The sequence below is a fragment of the Passer domesticus genome, chromosome 18 (assembly GCF_036417665.1).
Source record: "Passer domesticus isolate bPasDom1 chromosome 18, bPasDom1.hap1, whole genome shotgun sequence".
NCBI classification, from domain to species: domain Eukaryota; kingdom Metazoa; phylum Chordata; class Aves; order Passeriformes; family Passeridae; genus Passer; species Passer domesticus.
The window spans coordinates 2,617,928-2,644,719 of record NC_087491.1 but is presented as its reverse complement, the minus strand read 5'-3'; the positions used below and the strand labels follow the sequence as shown (position 1 = coordinate 2,644,719).

At 48.4% G+C, this 26,792-nt stretch overlaps 1 protein-coding gene across 21 annotated transcripts in view; it reads left to right on the top strand.

The window, feature by feature from the left end:
- Positions 1-26,792, top strand: part of EXD3 (exonuclease 3'-5' domain containing 3) — a 254,263-nt gene that overhangs the window by 74,371 nt on the left and 153,100 nt on the right. For 13 of the 21 annotated variants that reach the window (XR_010348975.1, XM_064393456.1, XM_064393451.1 and 10 more), the window contains 7 exons: positions 2,226-2,290; positions 6,626-6,862; positions 8,017-8,184; positions 18,089-18,142; positions 18,566-18,705; positions 19,498-19,598; positions 25,777-25,850. Coding sequence is in view for 20 of the 21 variants with exons in the window: in XM_064393456.1 (XP_064249526.1) it covers positions 2,226-2,290; positions 6,626-6,862; positions 8,017-8,184; positions 18,089-18,142; positions 18,566-18,705; positions 19,498-19,598; positions 25,777-25,850 (839 nt within the window). In the remaining variant the exon portion in view is untranslated. The remainder of the gene's footprint in view (positions 1-2,225; positions 2,291-6,625; positions 6,863-8,016; positions 8,185-18,088; positions 18,143-18,565; positions 18,706-19,497; positions 19,599-25,776; positions 25,851-26,792) is intronic. The other 8 variants (XM_064393457.1, XM_064393463.1, XM_064393467.1 and 5 more) reach the window with 6 other exon arrangements.

The window sequence follows — 26,792 nt, the reverse complement described above, 5'->3', positions numbered from 1 at the left end:
GCAACTGCTTGTGGGTTATTTTGTTATGTTCAGCCCCTGACTGTGCCTCATCCTTAGATTCCCAGAAGCCTCACCAGGTGAGGAAGGGAACAGCCCTGTGCAGACACCAGCAGATTTTTCAGTTTCTCTCCCTGTTCAGTCCCTGCCCTCTGTCATTGTGAAGCCATCCCCCTTGTCCTGTGCCTCCAGGCCCTTGTCCCATGTCTCATGTCCCTCTCCGGCTCTGCTGGAGTCCCTTTGGACACTGGAAGGGGCTCTGAGGTCTCCCTGGAGCCGTCTCCCCTGCAGGGTCTCCGCCAGGTCCGTGTCCCTGCTGTGCTGGGCAGTGGGTGCCGTGCTCCAGGGGTGCTCTGTGGAAATAACCCAGCCCTGGGTGTGTGCAGAGCCGGCTCTGGGGCAGGGCAGGTGCCCCGTGTCCCTGGGACTGCTCAGTGCCACGCTGGCACTAGTGGCCTGGTTAGAGCTGACTGCAGAGATGTTTTCCTGCTGCTGTATCAGCTCGGGTTTCAGTGGCAGGGAGGTAAGGTAGGAAACAGTCAGTAAGAAAAGGGCTGGGTTTGTTGACTGAGGTTGAGAAAGCTTTTAACAAGTTGAATTATTGGTTGTATGTGAAGTGAAACACTGCTCTCCTAACTGCTCTCATTTCCTGTATCATTCCAGCCTGTTCCCTGCATTAATTACAGCTCAGATTTACAGTGTATTTGGTTACACACTGCGTTGCATTCTCTTTTTTTTTTTCCTCTGTGTGTATAAATTTCTTTGGGAGTCAGGCCAAGAGGAGAGTGTGCAGATATGCACACACACATGGACTGAATTTGACTGTAATTTGCTAATTTACTGGGGAGAAGAGATCTGGCTTTTCTTCTGTTTTGGTGTAAAAAGAGCCTTTTCTTTTTCCAAAGGAGGAGCAGTAGCTGAGAGCAGCCAGTGTTTGGAGAGTTCAGCATTTCAGAACAACCAGAGATGAGAGAAAATATTATCTTGTGAATTGTAAATGTGGCATTTTTAATTTGGCTGGTGTTTCCCAGAGGTTAGTGGATAATGGGAATATTATCATGCTCTTGGCTCAACCAGTAATCAGCTTGCTACTTCAAGTATTTTATAAATGCAGTGCCTCAGAGTTCAGCTGGATGAGGTAGAGCCTTTCACAGCTGAAGGAGTTTTTTGTGACCTGAAATATGAAGTGTGATGAGATACTGAGCATGAAATCTAGCATTTGGAAATAAGCTCTTTAGGAATTGTAAAACACAGAAGGTGATTAAAAGGAAGTTTTCTTTTCAGTTTAACATTTTTCTTTTGGCTGTATGAAAACATAAGAGGAGGTGCGTTAGGAGGATTGGTTTAGACTTAATTCAGATTTTTAAATTCATTCTTCACATTTTAACTGTTGATGCTGCAGATGATTTTCATTCAGAATATTTTGTGTCTTGGTTTTGTAAGTAAATGATTGTGAATTAACTAGAATCAGATATCAAACATGTTAGTGCTTTTAAAATGAAGTGTTCCTAACAATTTCTTTAGTAGTACTGGTGGGGTGAATATTGCTGTGATGAATAATGGTATGATGACTGTATGAGGGATAACACACAAAAGAACAACTGAGTGCAAGTTCTGCAGTAGCTAGGCGAAAAGAGGAAAATTCCAAATAACCTTTTTTTGAAATATTTGATCCCTCTTTGTTTAGCCTTGCCATTTATCACAGCAGCCTTTCATCTTCCCTCTTCCTCGGGCACCCTCTTGCCTGAATGCCACTGCAGCCCCGTTGTTGTCAGCCTGGCAGGGCAGCACCTGAGCACACCCAGGCCCTGTTGTGGCCCAGAGTCACCCTCCTCCATCCCAGCTGGCCCAGAGCCTCCACTGCAGAGCCATGCATGAAAATCCCCTGTGCTGATCACCCCTCCCGAGCTGGCTGGCCCTTCCAGGACCCTGAGCTCTGCCCGGGACAGGGTGGGGTGGGCAGGGCTGGGCTGGGGCTGCCCAGCACAGCCAGGGGTGCTGGGTTAAAGCCTGCCTGGCTGCCGGCTGGGATTTTGGTAGGATTTCAGAGTGCTGGGTTTTACACACTAATCCTGACTGGCAGTTGGAGCTTGGTGGTTTCCAGCATGGAGTAGCAGATTTCTCTGGGGTGAAACAATGCCCCAGTGTGTCTGGGCTGCCTCTACAGAGCCAATAAATCTGTTTTGTTTTGATTTTCTCTCTCCTTTTCTCTCTTCCCCCTCCTCCAGGCCAGGACCCACTCGTACTGCTGAAAACCCTTCAGCTTCTCTGGACAAAGCAGGAGCTGGGGAAGGTAAGGCTGAGCCCTGCATTTCTCTGGATGCAGAGCATGTCCAGGCACAGGACGCTGGGCTCAGACCCGCCAGCCTTCACGGCTGCTTTCATTCCAGCACTCAGGGGAAGAGCCTCTGCATTTGCAGCTACAAGTGAAAAGAAAAGGTAGCTTTGTGTGATGGGGAGCAGCTCAGGGGCTCCTAGAAAAGAGCTGGAGTTTCCAGGGCTGAGTTACAGAAGGAAAGAAAATCAAAGTTGTTTTTGTTTTGTTTTAAACACTTTTTTTGTCCTTTAAATGGAGAATCTGGGGGGGGAGGGGGAAGAATATTGCTAGTAGCAGAAAAAAATGAGAGTTGAGTTTGGTAGAGAAGTGCTTTTTGCCAAGTGGATAGATTAAAGCTTTCATATTTGAAGTAATTTTTTTCTGATTTGGTTTGGTTTTGCCTTTTAGAGTGGTGAAGGCAATTTACACTGCTGTCTAAAATTAGTGCTGTTATTTTTATACAGCAACCTATGGGCTCTACACTGAGATTTTTCATAGGCAGTAAAATATATTGCATCTGAATTTGGAAGCTTGAAAACTAAAGAAACCAGCAGATGCAGGGCTGAGTTTTCCATGTTTAACTCTGTGCTGCTCAGGCAGGTTCAGAAGTGAAATGGGTCCTTTCCTAGAAGGCCCAGAGCCCTGCAGCTCCCACATAACCACGTGGAGCATCTCCTGTGTGGAGTGGCCAGTGTGGCTGAGGACCTGGTGGACGTGCTGCATCCTGGGTGTCTGCAGTGCTTACTCACTGTCCTGGGCTGCTGCTCTTAGACTTTCCATTACTGTTAGTCTGTGGTTGCCAGCTGGAATAAACAACTGGAAACCCAATGTGAGAGGTGCCTTTCCAAATGGTCACTCACTGGCAGAGACTTGAGCTCAGCAACTCTGAAACCTTGAGCTTTCCATCAAGTTTTGTTGGAGTTGGAGAAAAAAAAAATACTGTTCTTTAGGTGTGGAGGGCAGTTAATCCCACAAAACAACAGCAGAAAAGAGAAATCATCAAAATCTCTGCACTGGATACCCTGGGATGTGTATGTGGATTGGGAAGAAAAATACTCTGGAAAAGAAAAAGCTTCCCATGGATGTGTCCTTTGGCAGAGAGCACTGCAGTGATTCTGCTGGGGGTGGAAAAGCTGGAGGATCCCCAGGAGCTGTGGAATCACAGACTGGTTTAGGTTGGGAAGGAATTTAAGGCTCATCCAGTCCCACCCTGTGCCATGGGCAGGGACACCTTCCACTGCTCCAAGCCCCAATGTCCAACCTGGCCTTGGGCACTGCCAGGGATCCAGGGGCAGCCACAGCTGCTCTGGGCACCCTGTGCCAGGGCCTGCCCACCCTCCCAGGGAACAATTCCTAATTCCCAATATCCCATCCAGCCCTGCCCTCTGGCAGTGGAAGCCATTCTCTGTGTCCTGTTCTTCCATGTCCTTATCCCCCAGTCCCTCTCCAGCTCTCCTGGAGCCCCTTCAGGCCCTGGCAGGGGCTCTGAGCTCTCCCTGGAGCCTTCTCTCCAGGTGAGCACCCCCAGCTCTCCCAGCCTGGCTCCAGAGCAGAGGGCTCCAGCCCTCAGACCAACTTAGTGGCCTCCTTTAGATTCATTCCTACAGCTCCATGTCTATCTTCTGTTGGCCACCCCAGTGTCACTAGCGGGGTTTGCAGGTGTGTCCCCCCCCCAGGCTGTGTGCTGAGGAGGAGGGTGTTTCTCAGCTTGGAGGGTGCCAAGGAAAGCCTTTCTGGAGCAGTGGGGAGGGCTGTGGTGAGCCCAGCTGCTGTGGGGGGCCACAGCAGGAATGTCCCAGTGGGTTCTGACTCATGCTTGTCACACTGTCACCAGGACGGGCTGAGCCATGCCCAGGGCTGTGCACCCACAGAAAGTGCAGACTCTGTTTTGAGGGGCTGGGCTGCTCTGTCCTCTGTGTGCAGCTCAGGTGGGTTGTGCTGCTGCTGCTGCCCCCCAAATGTCCAGCCCAAATAACTGAGATGAGTTGACTTAAGTCCAGCTCAGCCTGCCCCACTGCCAGGTAAGTGGCAGGAGCTTCTCTGCCTCTCGCTGTGTGTGCCTGTAGGTCAGGATTGTCCATAGCTGGGGTAAATCAGCCCCTTGGCCTCAAATCAGTGACCATGGGCAGGAATGTGTCTGCCAGGGCGTGACCCCAGTTCTGGAACAGGGGTACAAAAAATGGTCATTGCCTGCATAGGAATGACAGTTTGGGAATAACCAGGGAGCATCAGCAGACTGCCCGGAGCTGTGGGACTAGAAAGAGGGGATCAAAGATGAATAAAGGACTGTGTAGTTTGAACATCAGCAACATTTTCCTATTCCCATGATCTGTCAGGCTGTAGAAATCCCCCCAAGGAGCATTCCCTGCCATGGGAATCAATTGAAATGGAAATGGCAATTACAAAAAAAGTTTGAGAGGAATCCCTCTCTGGCAGAGGGACGAGCCAGGCAGCACAGCACTCTTTCCTCTCTGATTTAGGTGTCTTGTGCCCTTTTTGTTCTCTGCCTTTTCCCCTCAGACTATAGATGCCCTAGCTGAAGGCTTGCTGGGAGGTTTGGAAGGAGGCTTTTTCCCAGCTCATCACAGGCTCAGACTCAGAGCAGACGAGCACAGTTCGTGCTGCTGGCGGTGGTGTCAGTGCTGGGAGCTGCTCTGCCTGCGCCAGCAGGACCTGGTGTCTGCTGGAGCCCATCCTGCCAGAGCCCAGGCTCAGATTCCAGCCCAAGGAGGAGCTGAGCAGGGTGGTGGAAGCTCCAAATGTGCTGAAGTGGGGCTTTTGGGGGGGAAAAAGCCATTTCCAAACAGTGCAGTGGAGTTGGCCAGTTGGTGTGTTTTCCTTTGGCTGTTGTATTGGATGTTTGTGGTTGGATCAGAGCTCATCTTTGCCTTCTGCTGCATCTCCCAGAAAAGCTGGAGCCCTGTGTTTAACATCACAAACTCTTGCCACAGGGAAAATTACTCGGAGGGAGAGATCTCTTATCTAAAGTCCCATCTCCGTTAGTCATCAGCTTTTTCATACTGCCTTTATAGCCTACTGAGAAAGAAACAGTTTCTGTCATAAACCATAGGTTCTGTGGTTTTTCCAGACATGAAAGACACTCTGGAAAACAACTGTCTTCCAGTAAAAATTGTCGATGAATAAAAAAAGAAGAAATTCATTGGCAAATTTTCTGTAGATTTTATTTTGTTTTCCATGTTGCTCTTCAAACTTTATATTGTTTCCACTGGAAGCTCCGAATGGGGCCATGAATCCAGTAAATTACAAGTGCTGGCTGCAGCAGGAATGAGCATCTTTTGGATTTGGCTTTTTAGCCAGAAAAGAAAGAGAGCAGCTGCTCTCAGTGATTTCTTGTTTCTGTCTCTGCTCTTGCCCTGCTCCACGCTGATGATGTACCATGCAGTGAGAGGTCCTGTGTGGGTACTGAGGATGCCACCTCCTCACCCTGCCAACCCTCCCAGCTCCCTGGAAACTACTTCTGATGTAAACATTATAGAGATACTGCTCAGCACTGCTAATTTATCACTTCTGCCAGATGGGGAGTAAGTAGCCTATTAACATTCACAAAGTGAGGGTCCAATTCCTTCACATTTCTGAACACATCACCCTGGGATTCCTAAGATTTATAGCGTGGAGTTTTCCCATGTTTTGAGCCCCTTTGTGGGGCCTTTAGGCTCAAGGAGATGTGCAGGGGCAGGAGGTGCTCAGGGAGCTTTTTGGGGAAAGAGTACAGATCTGGATGATGACAGTCTGGTAGAATTTGAGCTCAGATATTTCATTCATTTTGATCTGAGTGTAAAATCCAAACTAATTTGAGACTCACAGATATTCCAGCTATGGGCACTATTGTGGCTGAAGTGGGTGTAAGGTCAAATGTGCAGGTTTGTGGTGCAGCCATGAGGAGGGGTTCTTGTACTACACCTTGCAGGTATCTTAGAAGATCAGAAGATTTTTGAGCCCACTTCTCTACCTTCAATATTGCCATTTTCCCAATAACACCCCTCTCTCCAGCTCACTTCTCCCCTCCCCCAAATCCCAAGCCCCTTTGTCTGCCCCACAGAACAACTTCTCTGTCTTTATGGGATAATTAGTGTGGACAATTGCTGCTTTTCCCATTGGGTTTGAGGTGCAGTGAGCCATGAAGGAATCTGTAATGACATGAAAAGTCACTGGAGGCGCGGATGGTGGCTGAATAGCAACAGTTACCTCACTGAATAGATTAAATTAAAAAAAATAAAGCTTTGTGTTCAGCTGGGGGAAGGGAGGATTCACTAATCTTTTTGTACATGACAATGTGGTTTTGTATCTCAGCAGCTCAAGGAAGAAATCAGGCGGGGCTTTGCCAGACTGGAGGACCCTTTGGCAGGACTCCTGGCCATGCTGGAGAGCAGCAGTGATTGGAAGGGGAAAGGGCATTCCCTGGGGTATTGCATCACCATGGAGCTGCAGCTTTGGCTAAAAGCACATCCTGCTGTCCCACAGGTTAGAAAAAGAGAAAGCAAGAGAGCTGGGAGAGATGAGAGAGCAATTGATTGTAACGTTCCTCAGGTATCTCTAGTTTCACTTTTTTTCCAAAGTCCAGTATCTTCTCTGTAGCCTTATGCAGTGTGTGACAAGGTGTGAAACACAGTGAGATGTTATCTGTGGCATGCTGACCTGAAAATGAAATCATATTGGGAGCTGTGCTGCCAGAGCTGTTTCCCTTCCAAAGTTGGGATTTCATCTCTCCAGATCAAACCACTTTGATCGAGCATTGCTCTCGCAGCCTTTCCAGGCTGGAGGCTCTCCCACTGGAACCCACATCCCTGCTGTCAGGAGAAACCCAGTTGCAGAAATCTGCTCTGTGTGTTCTTCCAGCTCTGCAAATAGAAGCCAGTTACTGTAGGATTGCTTAATTCCTGCCATATGGTGGGAATGCAGAAAATGGGAACAGCCTGCCTTTTCAGCAGCTGAATGATTAGTTCTGTAAAGTTGGGTCATCAGATTATGTGTCCTAATGTTTACCATTCCTTCTGACTTCAGATATTCTGACCTACTGAGATTGTCTCTTTTCTGTGAGCTTTTGGCTCTGAACTGCAGGATACTTTTATATTTGTGTTGCTTCCTTTCCCATTTTTCCAAATGGCTCTAGTTAGATGTTGAGCTCTGCCATTACAGGATTGGCAAAGTGCTACTGGCACTGAAATTCCTGTATCATGAGTGAATGATCATGTGGGAGCACAAGGATTTAAATACCTGTGTCTGTGCATCTTTTGATGGTGCTTTTTCTTTCCCTACTCTTCATGCACCCAGCAGCAAGCCTGGGAATGAAAATGGAATTCTTATGCCTGATAGGTGAGATCTCCCTAGAGGGGAGTCACTGGATTCAAAGATTTCCTGCTGGGAACTAGAAGGGAGAATTTCTGAAGAGCTCTGTTAGCACAGAGGGCATTTTTCCAGTTTCAGATTTTACTTTTGCACAAGGCCCTGTCCCTTCTCCAGAATTACCCTACAGACATTTCATGTTCATAAAGTGGGTGCTGTGGAAAAAATGTGTATCATGTTGTTGTGATTTCTGCCTGCAGACTCCGTGGGGAAATCAGAGAATCCCTTCCAGAGGAATTCGCTTACTCTGTTTAAACAAGCTGTGTTTTCAACCACCCTTGAATCACAGCCATCTTTACCAAACCTGTGTTTGATTGTTTTTTGGTTGTTTTTTGAAGTCTGGCACCAAGCTGAAGAAGCTGCAGGCCCATGTGCTCGGAATGCTCTCCCAGTGCCCAGCTAATCTGCTTGACCCCCTGATTAGCATTTACCAGCTCCACACAGCAGACCGGAACTATTTGCTTGAACATGTCAGTCATCTTTATCTCCAGGGCAATTACAAAGAGGTGGGTCATGTCTTTCAAATAAATTTACCTTGCCAGCTCTCTGTGAATGTCTGTGTCCTTTTTTTTGGATGCATTTCAATGTGAATTCCATTTCATCCCAGCAGCTGCACGCTGTGAATGCTGCAGCTTAGCGTGCTCTTCCCATGTACAGAAGCAGCCTGGGCTCACCCTCGGCTTTTCTGCTGACTGAGGAGAGAATGCCAGGGAATCCTCCTCCACTCCTTTGCTGACTTTGAAAGTAATAGGTTAATAGTCTTTAATTTGGAGAATTTAAGGGATGGTTGTATTCTTTTTTGTTTTCCTTGTCCTTAGCAAGAAAAGAAGGGATTTTAGTCCTTGGTCATAGACCTGCTGTGCTGTCTTCACCGCACCTGCAACCAGAGGGCTTGGAAAACCTCACTGGTCCCATGTGATTGCCCCAGCCTCAGGTCTCAGTTGGAGGAGTTTTGAAGCCTCCTTACCACTGAGGATCATATTCGAAATGTGTAAACCTCCTGTGTCTGTGTCTGGGTGGTTGACACAGGCAGGAGTTCACCAGACCCAGGATCTGCTGTGCTTTACCCGGTTTCGCAGCACTGCAGCATCTCCAGCATGGTTGCCCCATCCCTGGAATGCTTCCAGGCCAGCTTGGCCAGGGCTTGGAGCAACCTGGGGTAGAGGGAGGTGTCCCTGCCCATGGCAGGAGGTGGAACTGCATGGTCTTGAAGGTTCCTCCCAACTATCCTGTGGTCTTTCTTTTTTAGAGGCAAAAGGGTTTGTTTTTCTCCCAGAAACATGGTTCATTTGGATGGTATACCACAATTCGACCTTGTTTAGCAAAAGTAAAACTCAAATAGTATTTTAAAATACTGTTCTTCAGTACAGCTGAATTCCCAGGTGACATTCTGGAATCCCATTATTTTTTATTTCTTTCAGTACTAAAACAAAGATATTTTGTATTTGGTTTGAAGTTCCCAGGTAGTTGCTTGACAGTCTCGTGCTCAAAACGTTTTTGAATGTGAATATTTGACAATTACAACATGAAGAAATGTCTTATTTTATTATATTCAAGTGGGATTTTTAGGTTCATGGCTCCAAAGATATTTGTTGTTTTCATTAGAAATACAGTTCTTTCTAGATCTAGCTTTGGAAAGCTCTAGATTTTCGTGGTGGAATTGTTGTTCTATTTTTTCTTTTATAGCAGAGATCATTTACTGCTCATTCCCAGTGTGAAGAATAGGAAACCTCAACAGCTTCTCATTCTCAGCCATAGCTTTCTTCTGGCTTTCTTTTGTTGCCAGAAGGATGAATAGAATTCTCTTCAAAAATAACAGGAAGTCTTTTAGTGCCCCTGGGGACTGAACATACCTAAGTCAGGCTAACCCCAAACAACCTGGAGCTGGGGCTCTGAGCATTGCAGTGGCTCTGGGTGTCCATCTGTCCTTCTCTTCCCCATCTCTCAGCTGGGGCAGTGAAGCACACTCACGTGTGGGATTGTTGTCTCTTCAGTCTCTCACCTGAAAGGACAGAAATCCATACAAATCCTGACTGTCATTATTTATTTTCTTGCTGTATTTGCAATAAAACACCAGGCATTTTACAGTTCAGTACTTAAAAGGGCTTATAAAAAAAGAGGGAGATTACATTTTTTATGGGCAGATAGTGATAGGGTAAGTGATAGGGCAACTATTTTAAGCTAAAAGAGGACAAATTTAGATGGGATATCAGGAAGAAATCCCTCCCTGTGAGGGTGGTGAGGCCTGGAACAGGGTGCCCAGAGAAGTTGTGGCTGCCTCTGGATCCCTGGAAATCTCCAAGGCCAGGCTGGACAGGGCTTGGAGCAGCCTGGGACAGTGGGAGGTGTCCCTGCCATGGCTGGGGGTGGAACTGCTCGGGCTTTCAGGTCCTGTCCAATCCAAACCAGTCTGGGATTCTGTGATCTATTCTAGAGCAGGTTATTCCCTTTGTCTGTGGTGTGCAAACCATGAATGTCCTCTGCCCTGAGAGTTAAGGCTCCTTTTCCTCATGGAGGTTTTGGAGAACGTTCCCTTTGGGAAATGAGATCCCAGAGCTCCCTGGGGATGGCCGTGGCAGTTGTTTGTTCCTGGAGCACCTCTGGCCCTCCCTTACACCTGGATTTGGAGGAGCTGTTCAGAGGCTGAGCCCGGGGCTTGGGGCAGTGCTGGCACGGGGCACAGGAGAGGGACCAGGGACAGGTTCTGGTTCTGGTTCTGGTTTAGCAGCACGGGCTGTGCTGAGGAGGCACCGGCAGGGGAGCAGCGCCAGCGGATGGCACTGTGCTCCTGGGATGCAGCAAACAGGCACATACTGGGAGCTGGGAGAAGCAGGGATGTGGAACAGGGTTTTGAGGTGTCCAGGCTGTCCGGTGTTTTATCTTTCTTTTGTGACAGGAGTGTGCAGCTGCTGGAGCAGCAGGGAGAGCTCTGAGCAGGCCAAGGGGCTCCAAGCTCGTTGTGGCCCCCATGGCCTGGGGAGATGGGAGGGTTCAGCACTCCTGCTCAGGGACTTCCAGTGAAGCACAGCAGCCTTGTCCCCTTCTCAGAGCCCCTCCTTATCCAGCCATGGCTCCGTGCCACCCTCGACCTGGGCTGTGCCAGAGGTGCCAGAGCCCGGCTGTGCTGCTGGGGGGATGCGGCCTGGCAAGGGCGATGGGAGCCAGGGGGCTGGGGAACAGGGGAACTCCATGTGGGAAGGGTGCTGGGTGTGGGAGGATGTGCCGTGGGAATGCCCTGGTTGAGTGCTGTGTGGGAAGGGCAGTGGGTGGCAGTGCATTTGGTGTGAGAAGAGCACTGGGAGTATTTGGCGAGGGGAGGGTGCTGGGTGCTGGTGGATTTGGTGTGTGTGGGAAGGGTGGTGAGTGTTTCTGGTGTGGGAAGGGCACTTGAGTGTCAGTGGAAGTGGTGCAAGAAGGACTCTGGATTGATTTGGTGTGGGAAGGAGACTGGGTGTTTTGATGTGGGAAGGGTGCCGGATGTTTTGATCTGATCTCCCTCACTGATCTGGCATGGGAAGGACACCCCATTCTGGTGTGGAAGGACACTGGGTTTGGTGTGGAAGGACATGGGGTTTGGTGTGGAAGGACAGGGGGTTTGGTGTGGAAGGACACCCCATTGTGGCGTTGCAGGACACTGGGTTTGGTGTGGAAGGACACGGGATTTGGTTGGAAGGACACTGGGTTTGGTGTGGCAGGACACTGGGTTTGGTGTGGAAGGACACAGGGTTTGGTGTGGAAGGACACGGGATTTGGTGTGGCAGGACACGGGGTTTGGTTGGAAGGACACTGGGTTTGGTGTGGAAGGACACGGGATTTGGTGTGGCAGGACACGGGGTTTGGTGTGGCAGGACACGGGGTTTGGTGTGGCAGGACACGGGGTTTGGTGTGGCAGGGTACCCCGTCGTGGCATGGCAGGACACGGGGTTTGGCGTGGCAGGACACGGGGTTTGGTGTGGCAGGGTACCCCGTCGTGGCGTGGCAGGACACTGGGTTTGGTGTGGCAGGGTACCCCGTCGTGGCGTGGACGAGCGCGGGGTGCTGGCAGGACAATGCTGGGATTCAGCAGACCGGGGGTAATGCAGCGCGAGCGGGGCTGCGAGAGGCCCTGAATAGGCCAGGCTGTGCTGGAGAAGAATGAGGGGTAGGCAGAAGGCAAGCTAGTGTTTCATGGTCATCTTATGTTACACTTCAGCCTTTCAAAGAGTGTCTGGGGCTGCTTGAATGAACCTCTCTTGCACTGCGAATGCAGGAGCCCGGAGACAAAGGGGACTCTTGTCACTCGCAGGCCCCTTTGGGGAATAAAAGCCATTGTCACATGAACAGGGGCAGTCTGGCAGGCTGTGCATGCTTCAGTGCCCCATGATATCGCTAAGTCTCAGCAGAAATCACATTCAGGGCCCTGTCAGCTTTGATTAGCGGGGTCTCATGACTTAATGTGCTGCGATATTTCATGTCTAAGGGTGGCGGCTGTCTTTCTGGGGGATGAATGCCCTCTATTGTCCACTGAGTTATTTTATTTACATTTTTTAAACAGCTTATAAAGGTAAAAAGATAGCTGTGCTTAAAGAAAAAATCAAATTCCTTTGCTTCTGGATCAGCAGTGAGTGCTGCTCGGGTCAGATACAGTGAAACTTGTTTTCACAGTCAGCATCAAAGTTCTCGTCTTGTTTAACAGCTTTATAGTAAATTCTGAACAGGTGGCAGTGGAGCTGGGTTTAGGAAGGAAACAATAAATAATCTTTTTAGCCTCTGACAAGCAGAAATATTCCTGGGCCTGAGAGACCTCCCACTCCAGCCTCTGTCTCAGTGATTAGCAGAGTTTCTCTCCCCTTCATCACTCTGGTTCTTAAAAAAGAATATTGGATGAAGACAGTAGCATTTTATTTTTAACAGGATTTTCAGTTGCTATCAGATTTTTATCAGATTTTCGGTTGCTGTCAGATTTCAGTGGTTCAGATTTCTCTGTTTTCAAAAGCAGAGTACATTTTTTCATCTACTGTTTTATCCATCAATTTCTAGAAATAATGAAGGCTTGTATGTTAAATTTGGTTCATGTTTGCTCCTTCAGTTAAGATAATGTGGGATATCTGGTAGAGTTCAGTTAAAATTTGACATAAAATATGTTGGAATACCCAGAGAAAAAGTTGTGTAGACAGAGAATTGCAGGTTTTGGTCAGCAATCCTGCTGGAGACATAATAGAAAGGGTGATTGACCAGAGTTAAACTTGAAGGAGCACAAATACTCAGAAGTGTAAAATGCCCATCATGACCTTCAGTTTCAGTGCAGGGATTTTGTGAACAAAGTCAGGGGTGCTGGTATTTGTAGCCCTACTTCATCCCTGGTGCTGGACTACACGCAGTGTATCTCTGCAGATCTGTCAGTAGAGATCAGTGTTAGCATCGATTGAGCACATTAATGGATAATCAGATTTTTGATTTCCTCACTCTGGCTCTTTCTGAGCTGTTCTCAGGCCAGGGAAAATGTCTCTGATGTTGCTTCTTATCTCTATTCACCACCTTAATTATACAAAGGCATGTTCAGCTCTTACTGTATTTTAAAGTGTGTTCATTTGTATTTAGTTTTTTCTTTTAAACTAAGAATCATATTGGCTAAGAAGCCCAAGGAAAATTGGGCAGCAGTTGTTTCTCCCATAAAGGTGATGATGTTTCAGTATCCACCCCTTGTTCCTCTGCACATACCCTGCTGCTGTAGTGGCACGTTGCCTGTCCCTGGAGCAGAGGGAGCCAGCCCATGGGCCATGGGCCACTGCTGCCCTTCCCAGCCTCCAGAGCCACCTCTGCCCTGGGCTGTGCCTGGGGAGTGCTGGGGAAGGAGCTTCAGTGTGGTTGGGAGTCATAAATGAGATGGCAGATTTCTGCTCCTACTGCCAGAATGTCTGGGCTCTGGGACAGCCCTGGGGATGTGCATCAGATGCAGCTGTGCAGAGTCTGGTGCAGGGTCTGGTGAGGTGAGCAATGCTCAGAGAATGAGCTGAGCAGTTAAACCCCACCTAAAACTGCTGAGTGGACACAAATCAGAGAGGTCAGGCTTCAGTTCCTTCTTCCCCTCACCTGTGCATATTCCAACCCGGACTTGTACTTCTCTACCTCAAATTCTTTGGCTGGGAATAACCTGTCACTGCTCCATGTTGATGGTCTCACTCTTCCCTGGTCTCTTGTGTCTGGACCTGAGGAATGTCATGTTCCCCTGGTTTTTGCAGACCTTCCCACAGCCAGCTGTGTATGAAGTGCCCTTTGAGCAGGAAGCAATCAACCATCGAACCTGATGTCATCCACTTGCAGTGATGCACTCTGAGAGCTCAGCAAAGCTGATTAGCCTCAAGTTTGAAATGAGTGATTCCAAAACAGAAAACAGATGTGCCCAATGATTAATACCTGGTGTGCTTTTTACTCAATTATTTCTGCCATTCTCCAGGCTTTGATAACTGTGATTTTCTTGGAGTTGACATTGGTTCCTCCTCTGCAAAGTTTATTTTATTCTTTTTTAAGTTTTCAAAGTGTTGTTTATTCTTTGGATTTTCAGAAATTCCCTCACCATGTGTTCAGAAATAGTGCACTCAGTCATGCACAGCCATCTCTGTGTTTGTGCTGTCCCAGCAGCAGAGCCAAGAGCAGGAGTCAGCAGCAGCCACTGGTGTCTGTCCTGCCTCAGCACTCCAAGCAGTTCTCCTGCGCGAGGCAATTCCTCTGCTGCGAACCCCACCGTGGGAAAACGGCAGAAATTGTCAGTGCAGACACCACCCAAGTGCACATGCCCTTGCAGATAAGATCTTGTGTGGCTTCCTGCACCTCGTACTGTACGTGGAAAGAATAGTCATTTTTCGATGAGACAGCCAACTGCATTCAAAACAAGCCGAGAGGAGCAGGTATGGGTGCAGGGTGTCTGTGCTCCTGAGCACTCCCCACTTTCCCATGCTCGTGGGTTGCGTTCGCGTGACTGCAGGAGTGTTCTGGTGCTCGTGCCTGGGCCCCAACATGTCAGGTTTGGGAAACTTCCCTCATCCTTTGGTCAGTGCACCTACACCTGGGTTAGGTGGAATTCAGGGTAGTGTTGCTCAGCTTTCAATTCTGCCCCAGACTCAATCAGCCCTCTGCTGTATTTTAGGGATTTATCCTTGGGATACAAAACTACTACCAAATGTCCAGATAGGATTTTTGCATTCACTGTCATTAAGTCAAACAGTGGCCCAAAGCTCCCCAAGAACGAGGAGACTCAGGAGCTTGGATGGGAATTGCATCAGGCAGTGGCCATCAGCTTTTCTCCTGCACTAAGCAGTGCATGCAGTGCATTCATCACATCCTGCTCCCGGGCACACCTGGGGGTTCAAGGCAAGAGAGGGATCAGTCTCCCACCAGTTTGTTGTCATCTCTGGGGGTTTAGTACAGGTTGAACACTATTGTGTGCTGCAGTAATGATAATTATTGCTGTTATTAGATGATGCTAGACACTCACTGTGGATGAAACATATTTTTGTGCACGGGTTCCTTGTACTACCAGCCATGACAATAATACTGTCTTGGGGTTTGAGGGGGTGAGTAGACCCTGATAGGTGTCAATATCTCAGCATTCCCCAGAGCTTGCACATGTTTCTGCATCCTGCCTCGTGTTTTGGCTCTTACTGCCCAGCTGGTGAAGCCGTGGGGTACCTGCTGTTCAGGATCTGGGCAGCCCTGCTGATCCAGCCCGAGGATCTGCAGCTGGATGAGCGGGATTGTCAGACTGCAGCTTCCCTGCCTCGCCTTCCAGCCCAGCACTGCAGATGGGCAAGGCTGGCTCCGGGTGGGGAGGGGGTTTCTCACCCGTTCAGTTACAGCCTGCTCGGCCTCATTAAAGTGTTTGTTTTCCGAGTCAAAATGAGCCTGCGAATGAGGTGTTGCTTTGCTGGAGATCTTATCGGCTGTAAACAGACTGGTAAAAATAGGGTCGTTTTACACAAAACTTGTTTGCGGAATGAAACAATTCAAAACACGATAACAACAAAACAAAATCTTAAAATAGCTCGGAGTTGAGACCACAGACACAGCTGCCAAGCACTTTCATCTTTATTACAGTTAGTCATATCTCTTCTCTTACTATTCCCATTGTAAACAGGCTGATGTTATCTCTGCTGGCCTCCCGCTCATCCCAGCCCCTGGAGCTGCACCCTGATCCAGCCTGGTGCCTGTTTCCAGGGCCCAGCTCATGCTTCTCCTTCCATGCCTAGCTTAGGCATGGACCAGGCAGCTGCCCTGCTCCCAGAGTGTTCCCTGCTGCCAGGAGGCTCTGCCAGCAGCACCGTCACTCTGCTTCAGCTGGAGGATGTTAAATTGCTGTTCAAAACCAGCTTATGGGCCAGGCTGCCCAGAGCAATGTTCAAAACAACGTGCGGATGTGGCACCCCGGATATGGCTTGGCAGTGAACACTGTGGTGGTGCTGGGTTGATGGTTGGATTTGGTGATCTTAGAGGTCTTCTTCAGCCGTGAGGACTCCATAAATCTCTGTGTGATTGGAGCTCCTCTGTCCTCTAGGCCTGCTGTGGGGGAGCTGTGTCTGCCAAGCCTGGGCAGGGAAGGGAGGGCTCCCTGCACTCTGGACAAATGAACATCTCTTGTTCTACACCCTTGGGGACAGGGTGGAATATCCAACCAGAGAAAGAGCAAAACCCAACCTGACACCACACATGTTCATCTGATTAAGTCACCTGTACAGTTAGTAGAGCTGGAGATAAACCTCTGCTATGTAGATAACAGTGCTGCAATTAGGTTAATCTGAACATTAAAAAGCCATTAGGGAGCTGTTGGATGTAGCAGTTAAAACTAAGTCTACAATAGGAGGTACTAATGAGGTCAAATGATGAAACAAGGCCTGGAGAGTTGCAAATTATTTTTTTTTAATTATTTCTTTTGATTCAGCAAGCTTGAGGAGCTGGGAGGAAAGCAAAACCAGCTGCCAAAGCTTTGGAGACCCAAACCCCTTTTTCATGTCCACAAGAGAAACAGCAATCTTCAACCTAAGAATAATCACTCAGCTTGAACACTGTGTTGTTAAACGAATGTGAGAGGAAAGAAGCAGCTCTTTGCCTGTGACTTGTGGAATAGTTACCAAGTCTGGAGTTGGAGATGTTTGGTTGAGGTTTAGCTGGGCTAAGCAATGCTCCTGTGTATTTCTGTTCAGTCTCTGCATTAATGATGATTCCTCTTTTTGTCACTTAAAGTTCTTCTCTTGATTTCTCTTTTGAAGATAAAGCCTGGACTTCCAATGAAGCAGTGTTAAAGAAAAAAGAAACCACCCAAACCTCCCCAAAACCAAAACCAAATCCAAAACAAAACAAACAGAAAAAACTGTTTTCCCACTTCTAAGTGGGGCAGTAGGATAGAGCAGCTGAATCTCCATGGCATGCGTTGGTTCTCTGCTTTTGCACACTCAGTCTGTGATGCAGTGGATGAAATACAGGCACGAATTCCTCAGAAGGGAACGTAATCCACTGCTGCTGCTGTGAGCAGGGATGAGATCTGAGGCTCCTTGTCCTGATTGCCCCAGTTACTGACACAAGGCACTATATTAAAGGCACCCATTAAGTGCTTATTCTGTTTTTGGTATCCAAGTGTTCTCACACACTATAGAAATGAGACATTCTCACCTCCTGTAAATCCTAATCCGTGCCTGTGCCTCCCAAGCAGTGCACAGTTAGAGCTTCTTCCATTCCTGTGGTCCCCAGCTGGGATGGGACAGGCAGTGGCTGAGCCACTTCTTCTGAGCTTGAGTTCCTGCAGTTCACCCCAGCAGGTTCTAGAAGATCCTGGTTTGGAGGCACTTTGTGAACATGGCAGGTCTTGGCTTATCAAAGATTCGGCAATCCCATGAAAGGGAAAAATACAATTCTTCCCACCAATTCTGTGGTGACCCTGGTGCTTTCAGGGCTGTGGAGTGACTCAGGAATTGGAGAAACTGTAACCTTTTGATTTCAGGGTGTTTAAAATCTTGAGTTGCTTTCACAAAGTGCAGTTGTTTTACAAAACTTCAAAGGTAGAGCAAGACTGATAAGGGTCACTCAGAAGGGTTTGGTGGGCCAGGTGCTTTTACCATGACATTGATAGGAAATATCCATCCCAGCTGGTTTTGTCCAAGTGCTTCACTTGCTTTCTGCCCAACAACTTGATCTTTAATTTTTGCTCCAGAGGCTGTTGCTACTCAGGATATGCAGCTCTGCTAGGAGTGTTCTTGTACTTTTGTGGAATGAATATGGCCAAATATTTGTGGCCAAATATTTGCAGGATTTGTGCTTGACAACATAGCAGAAATAATACATTAAAAATTTGTATAACAGCATTTTTATTTCACTTTGGAATAATGCCCATTTATCCACTCTAGGGTTCTTCTAAATACACAACTTTTTCATGTTTTCTAGGCAGCCATACTGAGTATTAAGCTGAAATTACAGCCAGATCAAGATGTAGAGAAGGTGAGTCATTTCCTCTGCAGGCTCCTCTGTCATCAGATCCACCTTTTATTAGCAGGAGATCCATCAGGGGCCTCCAAGTCCTGCTGCCTTTCACCTGAGGCTTTACTCCATTCCCAAGAGGTCCCTGTTGTGTTGTTGATGTACTTTTACATCAAGGTTAGGCACAGAGTGTTTTATTATCCCCCACTACACTTCCTACCTGGTTTTTCCAGCTGCAGCCACTGCTGTAACAAATCCTGGCTGTGCCCCTCACTGAGGCAGAGATCAGTACTCTGCTGCACTGAAGCTTTGCTCACACTTGTGTCACAAATGTCACAGCTACTGGAGGCAGCACTGGTGGCTGGGGCAGGGCTGGCACTCGCTCTCATGCTCTGTGGGGATCAAAGGCAGGGCACGGTGCTTTAACAGGATTCCTTCTCCTAGATGTGTACCCCACTACTGCTCCAGGATAAAGCTAACTTGGTGGAAGAATATGTGGCAGAATATCCCGAGCTCCAAAGGAAGCTCTTGCAGACGCTGGACACGTGGTGTGAGCCCAGCTTCGATATCAGAGACATCACAAGGTAGAAACACTTGTCTTTCTGAACAGCTGGGGCCAAGGTGATGCCAGAGCAGAGTGTGTCTGTCCCCTGGCTGTCTGTGGTCAAAGCAGTGTGTCTGTGCAATATGTTGACTTTTTTGGCTGAAAAAGGGAAAATTCTGGTGGCTATGTCAGAGCCTTCTCCAATGGCCCAGGCTGTAGGACAGAGGAATCCTTGCTAGTGACAGATGCTCCATTCCTGCCAACATGAAACCAGTGCAGGACACCCCAGCAGCAGAGCAGTATCAAACTTTCCTGAGGAGGTTGGAGCAATCAGCCTCTTGTGCTTTGCTGCAGACAAGGGTGACTTTCAGTATCGGTCGTACAGGTTTGGCAGGAAGATAACACTGTGATGAAGTGGCAGAAAAACAAGAGATGCAAGTGGTTAACCTTCCTGTGCTCATCAACTCATGGTGTGTGTTTTCACTTTTGAATTGCCTCTCACTCAAATAACTCCTGTCACTCAGAGCCAGCAGCACAGTCAGAGTACAGTGTAGCTGCAATAGTTGCTGTCAGCTCTGAAAAGCTTCTGAAAAGGAGATGAAAAGGAGTTGCTCACTTTCTCTTTCTTTAAAATGAGCCTCTGGACTTGCTTCAAGTGGTTGACTGAAATTTGTGTGGTTGTGCTGTTGGCTTTTCATTGTATCTTGGGAAAGGCAGGGGCCTGTCCTTCTCAACATCCTGCAAACCCCAATCCCTCTGCTGTTAAATGTCTGCTATTTGGGAATTGTCCTTTAGATGATGCCACAGATGTGTCTCTCTGGTGTTGTTACAGACCCTACCAAGGCCTGTCCAAGTACAAACCCGAAAAATTTAACCGCAGAATGCTCAGTAAGCTGGTCTTCAGGCTCCTGGAGAGATTCAACGTTGACCCAGGTATGGGATATTACAACATATTGTGGAGTTAGCTCAGTAATAAAGAAAAAAGTCAATTTGTCTTCTTCCATGTTCATCAAGGAATATTTGCTGTCATTTATCCTGGGGAATTTCAGGGTTTAATTAACGACATTGAAAAAACAAAGCTGGTGAGTTATGGGAATTATCACTTTGTGCTGTCAAAGAATGAAGTGCTGGTGACTAATAGACTGCTTCTGCCATGATCTGAAATAAATCCTGACCTCAGCATGGCTCTGCATAAACACACCATGGTCAGCTCTGAGTTATGACTCCATTCCTCTCACATAAGAGGCAAGTCATTATTCACTGGGGATCTGTTTTCTTCAGCTGTGGGTGCGTCAGCTGGGAGGAGATAACCCTTGGGAAGCAGGAGCCTCACAACCCTTTGTATTCTTTACATAAACTAGGGTTGGTGGGGGAAATTTTAAGGCTCTTGCAACCTTGCAAGAGAAGTGGCACATTTTCCATCACTTCACCAGCAGGTCTCTAACAAAATCTGCTTTGCTTTGGTTCTTAGTGGGGACTGGTGATTTTTCCTTCTCTTTGGGGCCTTGCACCAGACCCTTTTAGGTGCACCATTAGCTTTTACCCTGCAGAGGTTCCCATCATCAACCCAAGGTATGCAATTCTCTTTTCTTGGACTGAAAAGGGTTTTCTAACCACAAATTGTGGGCTTGTTACACCTGTCAGCAACACTATTGCATATTAATCTTCCTATCTTCAGACTGGTGTTCAAAAGTTAACAAGATAAATCTTTCAAATCCTCACTGGAAGAGAAGTGGATGTAATTAAACCCAGCACGTTCTCGTGAAAGCTGAGACATATGGGAATGATTTATTTAGAAATTAAAAGCTTCCCAGGAATTCATTAGTTTTCAGTAGTTTTCCCTCCTTGACAGTGTTGGGCATTCAGTTGGCTGTGTTGTCTTTGATGATCTATAAAGAAAAAAGAGTTGTTCCTCTTTCCTTATGAAAGTTCCACCAAGGGCATGATATAATGGTAGAAGTGAAATGATGTAACTATTCACTTGCAAAATCCTGATAAATAATAATTAAAGAAAAGAAAAATCTAAAAGAGGAGCATGTTTTGGGCTCAGGTGCACTCCATGGGATGCAGCGTGCTTCGACCTGATGATGCTTTCCAGATGTTGTAGCTGCTGATAGTGGCCAGATCTTTCTGGTCCTCCATTCACTGGTGAGGAGATTCCTCGGGATAAATACAGACCCTATTCGTTCCAGACAAATGTCCTTCCAGACAAATGTCCTTCCAGACCAATGTCCTTCCAGCCCTTTCTCCCGTGCAGACTGCAGTGTCTGCAGTGCAGGGCAAGTCCTTGCTCAAGAGGGCTGCCCACCTCTGCTGGTGTGAGAGGGGATGTGGGCACCTAGTTTGAACATCAGCTAAAGCCAGTGCTGGGTGACTCCCACAGTCCCATACAGGACAGTAGGTGTTTATTTTTTACATCATACCGTGAGCAGGAATTCACACATTGCTAAACTGTGGCTGTCAGTCTCCTTTGAAGTGCTTTGGAAGGGGATGAATACCTGCAGAGGAATTGCTGCCTTAGTGCTGGGTGTGCTGGAACTGAATTGGGAAATGCTAGCAGCTGGAATAATGTGGCTTTCTTTGTCTTCCCATCTCTCCCCTCCCTTTTGCTGAATTTCTGGGTGTTCTTTCTCCATTCTTTAGTAAAAACAAGTCTGACTGGGAGGGAAAAGTGCACAAAAAGTAAGCAGGCTGGACAAAGTGTACAGATAAAAGAAGCCCTCATTTCTCTTGTTCTGAGCAGTTCCCCCAAACGCTGGTGGTGAGGCAGAGCTCAGACTTGTCACCTCACCTGGGCTTGTCTGATGCTGTGGCTGCTTTCGGTCTCCTCCTCCCTGTGACTCCCACTCGCTGTGAGAGCCTGAGAGCAGCAGCAGGGAGGGAAGTGGCTTTGAAGGGCTGGAGGAGGATGGGGTTTCTGGGTATGAGAAGGCAAACTTGTGTGTGACTCGGTTCTTGCAGTTCCAAATCGACTTGGAGATTTCACTGCTTGAGCTCATTCTTGCCCACTCACAGTAAATCACCACCGACTGCCAGACCCAGCTGAGGTGTCTGTCAGCAACTGAGAACACTCCTGGGAACTGCCAGCCCTAAATATCAGAGCCAGATAGAAGGTGGCCCAATTAAAAAAAGATCTCACACCTCAGGGAAAGAAAACAAAACCATAAAGCAATCCCCTCAGATTAGTCCTCCTGTTCTCTTCCAGAGCTGTATTTCAGTATTCCTGTTAACTCCCAAACAGGGCATGGGAAGTGGGATATTTTCCTCCAAGTCCCAAAGGTGTCCCAATAAACTGTGTGTGGATTTCATTTAATTACCCTTATTGGGGGAGGAAGAAGCTGGGCAGAAGTGGTGTGTGATTGAGGAAATTGAGGTTTATAGAGTCTTTCCTCACACCTGGGTCAGTGTGCTCTAGCTTAACGAGCCTGTAGTTTTTCTAAGCTAATTACTTAATAGTCTTTGGAGACCCTGTGAGATCGACTATACAAATGCAAGTTTCAGTCAAAACAGACCTCAGAGGTGAGGGAACAGCCTTGTCCCAGAGTTGGCATGGTTGAGTCTGTTCTCTGCTGTGGCTTGGCACAGCCAGGAGGACACCGAGAGAGCTCAGTGATGTTTTTCGTTGACAATTCCCAAGTCTGAGGTAGACAGGATCCTGCTCGAAGAAGTGCAACAGCCTCATCTGTTGTGTTTAGTTCCTCCGTGCCAATGAGGGAGATCCAAGTGGAGGGACAGAGGGGAGAGAGGGGTACCCGCGAGCCCCGGTACCGGGGGGCTGTACTGGGACAGTGACAGACAAGCACCTCCGGTTCTGAGCGCTGTGAGCGAGTGTTTGCCGCGGGCTTCCAGAGGTTTTTTAACATGATCCAGGAGGAATGTTTCCCTCGCTTGAGCACCCACTTGTCCGTTTGGTTTAACGTGGGATTTCCGTCCGTGTGACCGCCCCCGGCCGGCCCCGCGCTGCCGGGAGCGCCGCGCTGCGGGGCAGCAGAGGGCAGGAGAGGGCTGTGCACGGCCACATCTGCACAGGTGAGCCACAGCTGGCTGTGCGCGGCCACATCTGCACAGGTGAGCCACAGCTGGCTGTGCGCGGCCACATCTGCACAGGTGAGCCACAGCTGGCCGCGCATCTGCACAGGTGAGCCACAGCTGGCTCTGCACTGCCACATCTGCACAGGTGAGCCACAGCTGGCTGTGCGCGGCCACATCTGCACAGGTGAGCCACAGCTGGCTGTGCGCGGCCACATCTGCACAGGTGAGCCACAGCTGGCTCTGTACGGCCACATCTGCACAGGTGAGCCACAGCTGGCCGCGCATCTGCACAGGTGAGCCACAGCTGGCTCTGCACTGCCACATCTGCACAGGTGAGCCACAGCTGGCTCTGCACTGCCACATCTGCACAGGTGAGCCACAGCTGGCTGTGCGCGGCCACATCTGCACAGGTGAGCCACAGCTGGCTCTGCACTGCCACATCTGCACAGGTGAGCCACAGCTGGTTCTGTACGGCCGCATCTGCACAGGTGAGCCACAGCTGGCCACACATCTGCACAGGTGAGCCACAGCTGGCCACACATCCTCAGGGCTTGAAGAGCTGCCAGCCCATGTCCAGGCAGTCACCAGTGAGAGCCCCAGCTGAGGCCTGGGAGTCCTCACCAGGCAGAAGATGCTCTGGTAGAAACAAGGGAATGACTTGTACAACTTGGCATGAATGCCTTTGGAGGAGGTTATTCCCTTTTTTTGCTCCTGACTTCCATGGTGATTTTCCTCCAGAGTGTTTTAACTCAGGTGTTAAATACCACCACAGCTCTCCACTCTGCTGTCTCTCTTAACAAGTTACCCTTCGTCCTCATGTTTTTCGTAGAATCCCCAACTGGTTTGGTTGGAAGGGACCTCAAAGCCTATCCCATCCCACCCCTGCCATGGCAGGGACACCTCCCACTGTCCCAGGCTGCTCCAAGCCCCATCCAGCCTGGCCTTGGGCACTGCCAGGGATCCAGGGGCAGCTACAGCTGCTCTGGGCACCCTGTGCCAGGGTCTGCCCACCCCCCCAGGGAACAATTCCTAATTCCCAATATCCCATCCATCCCTGCCCTCTGGCAGTGGGAGCCATTCCCTGTGTCCTGTCCCTCCATCCTTGTCCCCAGTCCCTCTCCAGCTCTCCTGGAGCCCCTTCAGGCCCTGGCAGGGGCTCTGAGCTCTCCCTGGAGCCTTCTCCCCTCCAGGTGAGCACCCCCAGCTCTGCCAGCCTGGCTCTAGAGCAGAGGGCTCCAGCCCCTGGAGCAGCTCCATGGCCTCCTCTGGACTTGTTCCAACAGGAGCTGGGCCCAGGGCTGGGGCAGCTCTGCAGGTGGGGTCTCCCCTGAGCAGAATCCCCCCTGCCCTGCTGCCCACGCTGGGGATCAGCCCAGGGCAGGAGGTTCAGGGCTGGGGAAGGTCCAGCTCTCAACCACAGCACCCCCAGGTCCTTCTCCTGTTCTCAGTCTGTTCTCTGTCCAACCTCTCTGTGTGTTTTTGATTCATCCTTCTCTGTTTTTTGTAATAAAATACAGAAACCCAGATTCAAACTCAGTTCCTCTGCTCCATCAGAATAAAATATATCACCAGTGCCTTTAAACATGTTTCCAGTCCATCCACGTTCCTCTGTCTTTTCCACAAGCATTCAACGCCCCAGTTCTGCCAGAGCCTGTGCTTTGGATATTTTCTTTAGAAGCTCAAAGAAAAAGCTGTTCAGTGGATCTTTTGGGTGGCCTGGAGGGGTCATGCCATGGTTCTTTCTGAAGAACTTTGAAAACTTTAAGTTAGGAGGTGGTGTTACTAATTTTTACGTTGATCTTATATCTTTAGAGAATGTTCCTTTCTGTGAGCTGATGAGTCTTCCTCCAGATATTGGGACAATATCCAGAAAGATCACCATATTTACTGGTGCAATATCCTGCGTGATAATTGCAGGGATTTCCTCAGATGCTTTGAGGGGAAGGATTTGTTGCCACACTGTGGAAGATTAACCTGAAAATAACAGCATTAAGCATTTCTGTTTGAGATGGAAATGCTCACATTCTGAGGTGATGTTTCAGGGCACTCTGAGGAGCTGCTGTAACCAGTGGCACATCAATCCACACCCCTCTGATCCCAGGCTCTGGTATCCAGAGATCACTCTTTGTTCTCCTGGGGTTTAGTCCTTGGGCATGCCCTGTGTGGGACACACAAAGGGATTAGGAATCACTTTCTCCCTGTGGGTGCTAATTCAAGGGAGGCTACAGAGAATTTAATGTTCCTGATGTTCCTGTTGTCTGTGGCTGTTTGTGACTGCTGGCCCTGCTCTCTCTGGCTCCCAGTGAGGTTTTGGCCCCATCTGAAAGCCCAAGGAAGGCTTTGGTGAAGCCTTTTTCTGTACAGGCAGCCCAGCATCCAGCAGGAACTGACAGATACCTGTGCTAATGCCACTTTGTCTTTAATCTCCAGCCTTTATCTCTCCATGCTCTGGATTTCAAAACAAGGTGCTATGTGAAGATCTTGAGTTATGCAGTTGTAATGAGCCATATCTAATGAAGGTCACAGCAATAAAAATAATAACAACAACTGTGGCTTGCTAGCTCAGCAAAGCAGTATTCCCCACCCTCTTTGTGTGGATGTGGAGCCTCTTTCATGGATCTGCGTTTTATCGGATAAACTTCAGCCACAAGTTTACATCCTGAGTGAGCTGTTCACAACTGCTTGAATGAATTAACAACACAGGTCCAATTAAACCCGAAAGAATGCAGCCTCTAGAGACTGAGGCGGTGCCCATGTGAGGATGCTGCCTAATTAAAGGTGTGAAGTCATTGACTGTGGAGCATATTGAACCAGAGAGTGGATCTTATCGCTCAGGGGTGGTGGAAGCAGAGATATCAGACTCAAGAATTAGCATTGCTAATCACGGATGAAAGTGTAAATAACAGTTTATACTTGAGATAAGCTGACAGTGTGTGAGTCTGTCCCTCATTGTTCCAAGGGTGAGGGCATCCTGCCTTCCACAAACCCAGTCTGACACTGGGGAAGGAAAAGTGTAATGTCTAGACAGTAAAATTTCCAGGAAATGCTCTGTACTTAAATGTCTTTTTCCTTCTTTCAGCTCTCTGCCCTAATGTCATAAATCAGCGGCATTTGAGAACCCTGAATTACCTCTTTTACAAGAGATTTGTTGAGGTACGTGCTGTGTTGTGTGTGGGGAATTTGGTTACATTTAAATTTTTAATAACTTAATTGAGATAATCAAAGTGTATTAATAGTTTATGAACAAGTTTTTTTTCCCCCAAATTTTGCTCCCAAGCCCTCCCAGTACATCAGGGAAGCTTCTGATTGTGTTTGCTGCCAGCCAAGCCCACTGCCAGAGGAGCTGGGGAGGATGGAGCACTTCAGCCTCCTGCATCTCAGTGCTTTCATGTTGGATGACATCAGTGTAGGGAGCCTGGTCATCCACAGAGGGAGCAGAGAGCATTTCTCCAGGTGTATTTGTTTAGCAGAGGGAATGGATTCGTGATCTGGTGTTCTGCTCTCTCTGGCCTTCCACTTCCTTTGTTTTGGAGAATTTGCTTGCTTTAAAGTATCCAAGCTGGCCAGTTATTTCCATTAAGGTACATTTGGCAGCTGTTTCTGGACACAGTCCCTTCTTCTGAGAGTTCTTTGGTGCTCTTTGTTTACCATTCTCAGCTGTGTCTGAGCTCTGGTTAAATGTCTCCTTTATCTCACTAATATTTAAATGATATACTTGAATATCTCAAAGCTGTTTTCTTTGAGGCTCTTGCTTGCTGTTTGCTCTTGTATCTTTCCATAAAAGTGACACTGACACTCCCTGTTTCCTCTGCCAGCTCGGGGGTGAGACTCATGGTGGGTCTCATGCAGTTCTTGGCAGAGTGGAGAGCAGGTCCCTTTCTGAGTTTCTCCCCAAGTTTGGTTCTGAACTGCATTAGAATGGGAATATTAACTTATCAGTTTCCTTTCCCAGACCCCATGATTCCAGAGGATTTTTCATTACTTGACTGTTGAGAAAATTGTATTTTTATATTCTGAAGGCTCAGCCTTGCAGATGACCCCTGAGATCCTTCCCTTGGCTGGAGCCCTCAGGATGGCTCCCCATGGCTGGCTGGA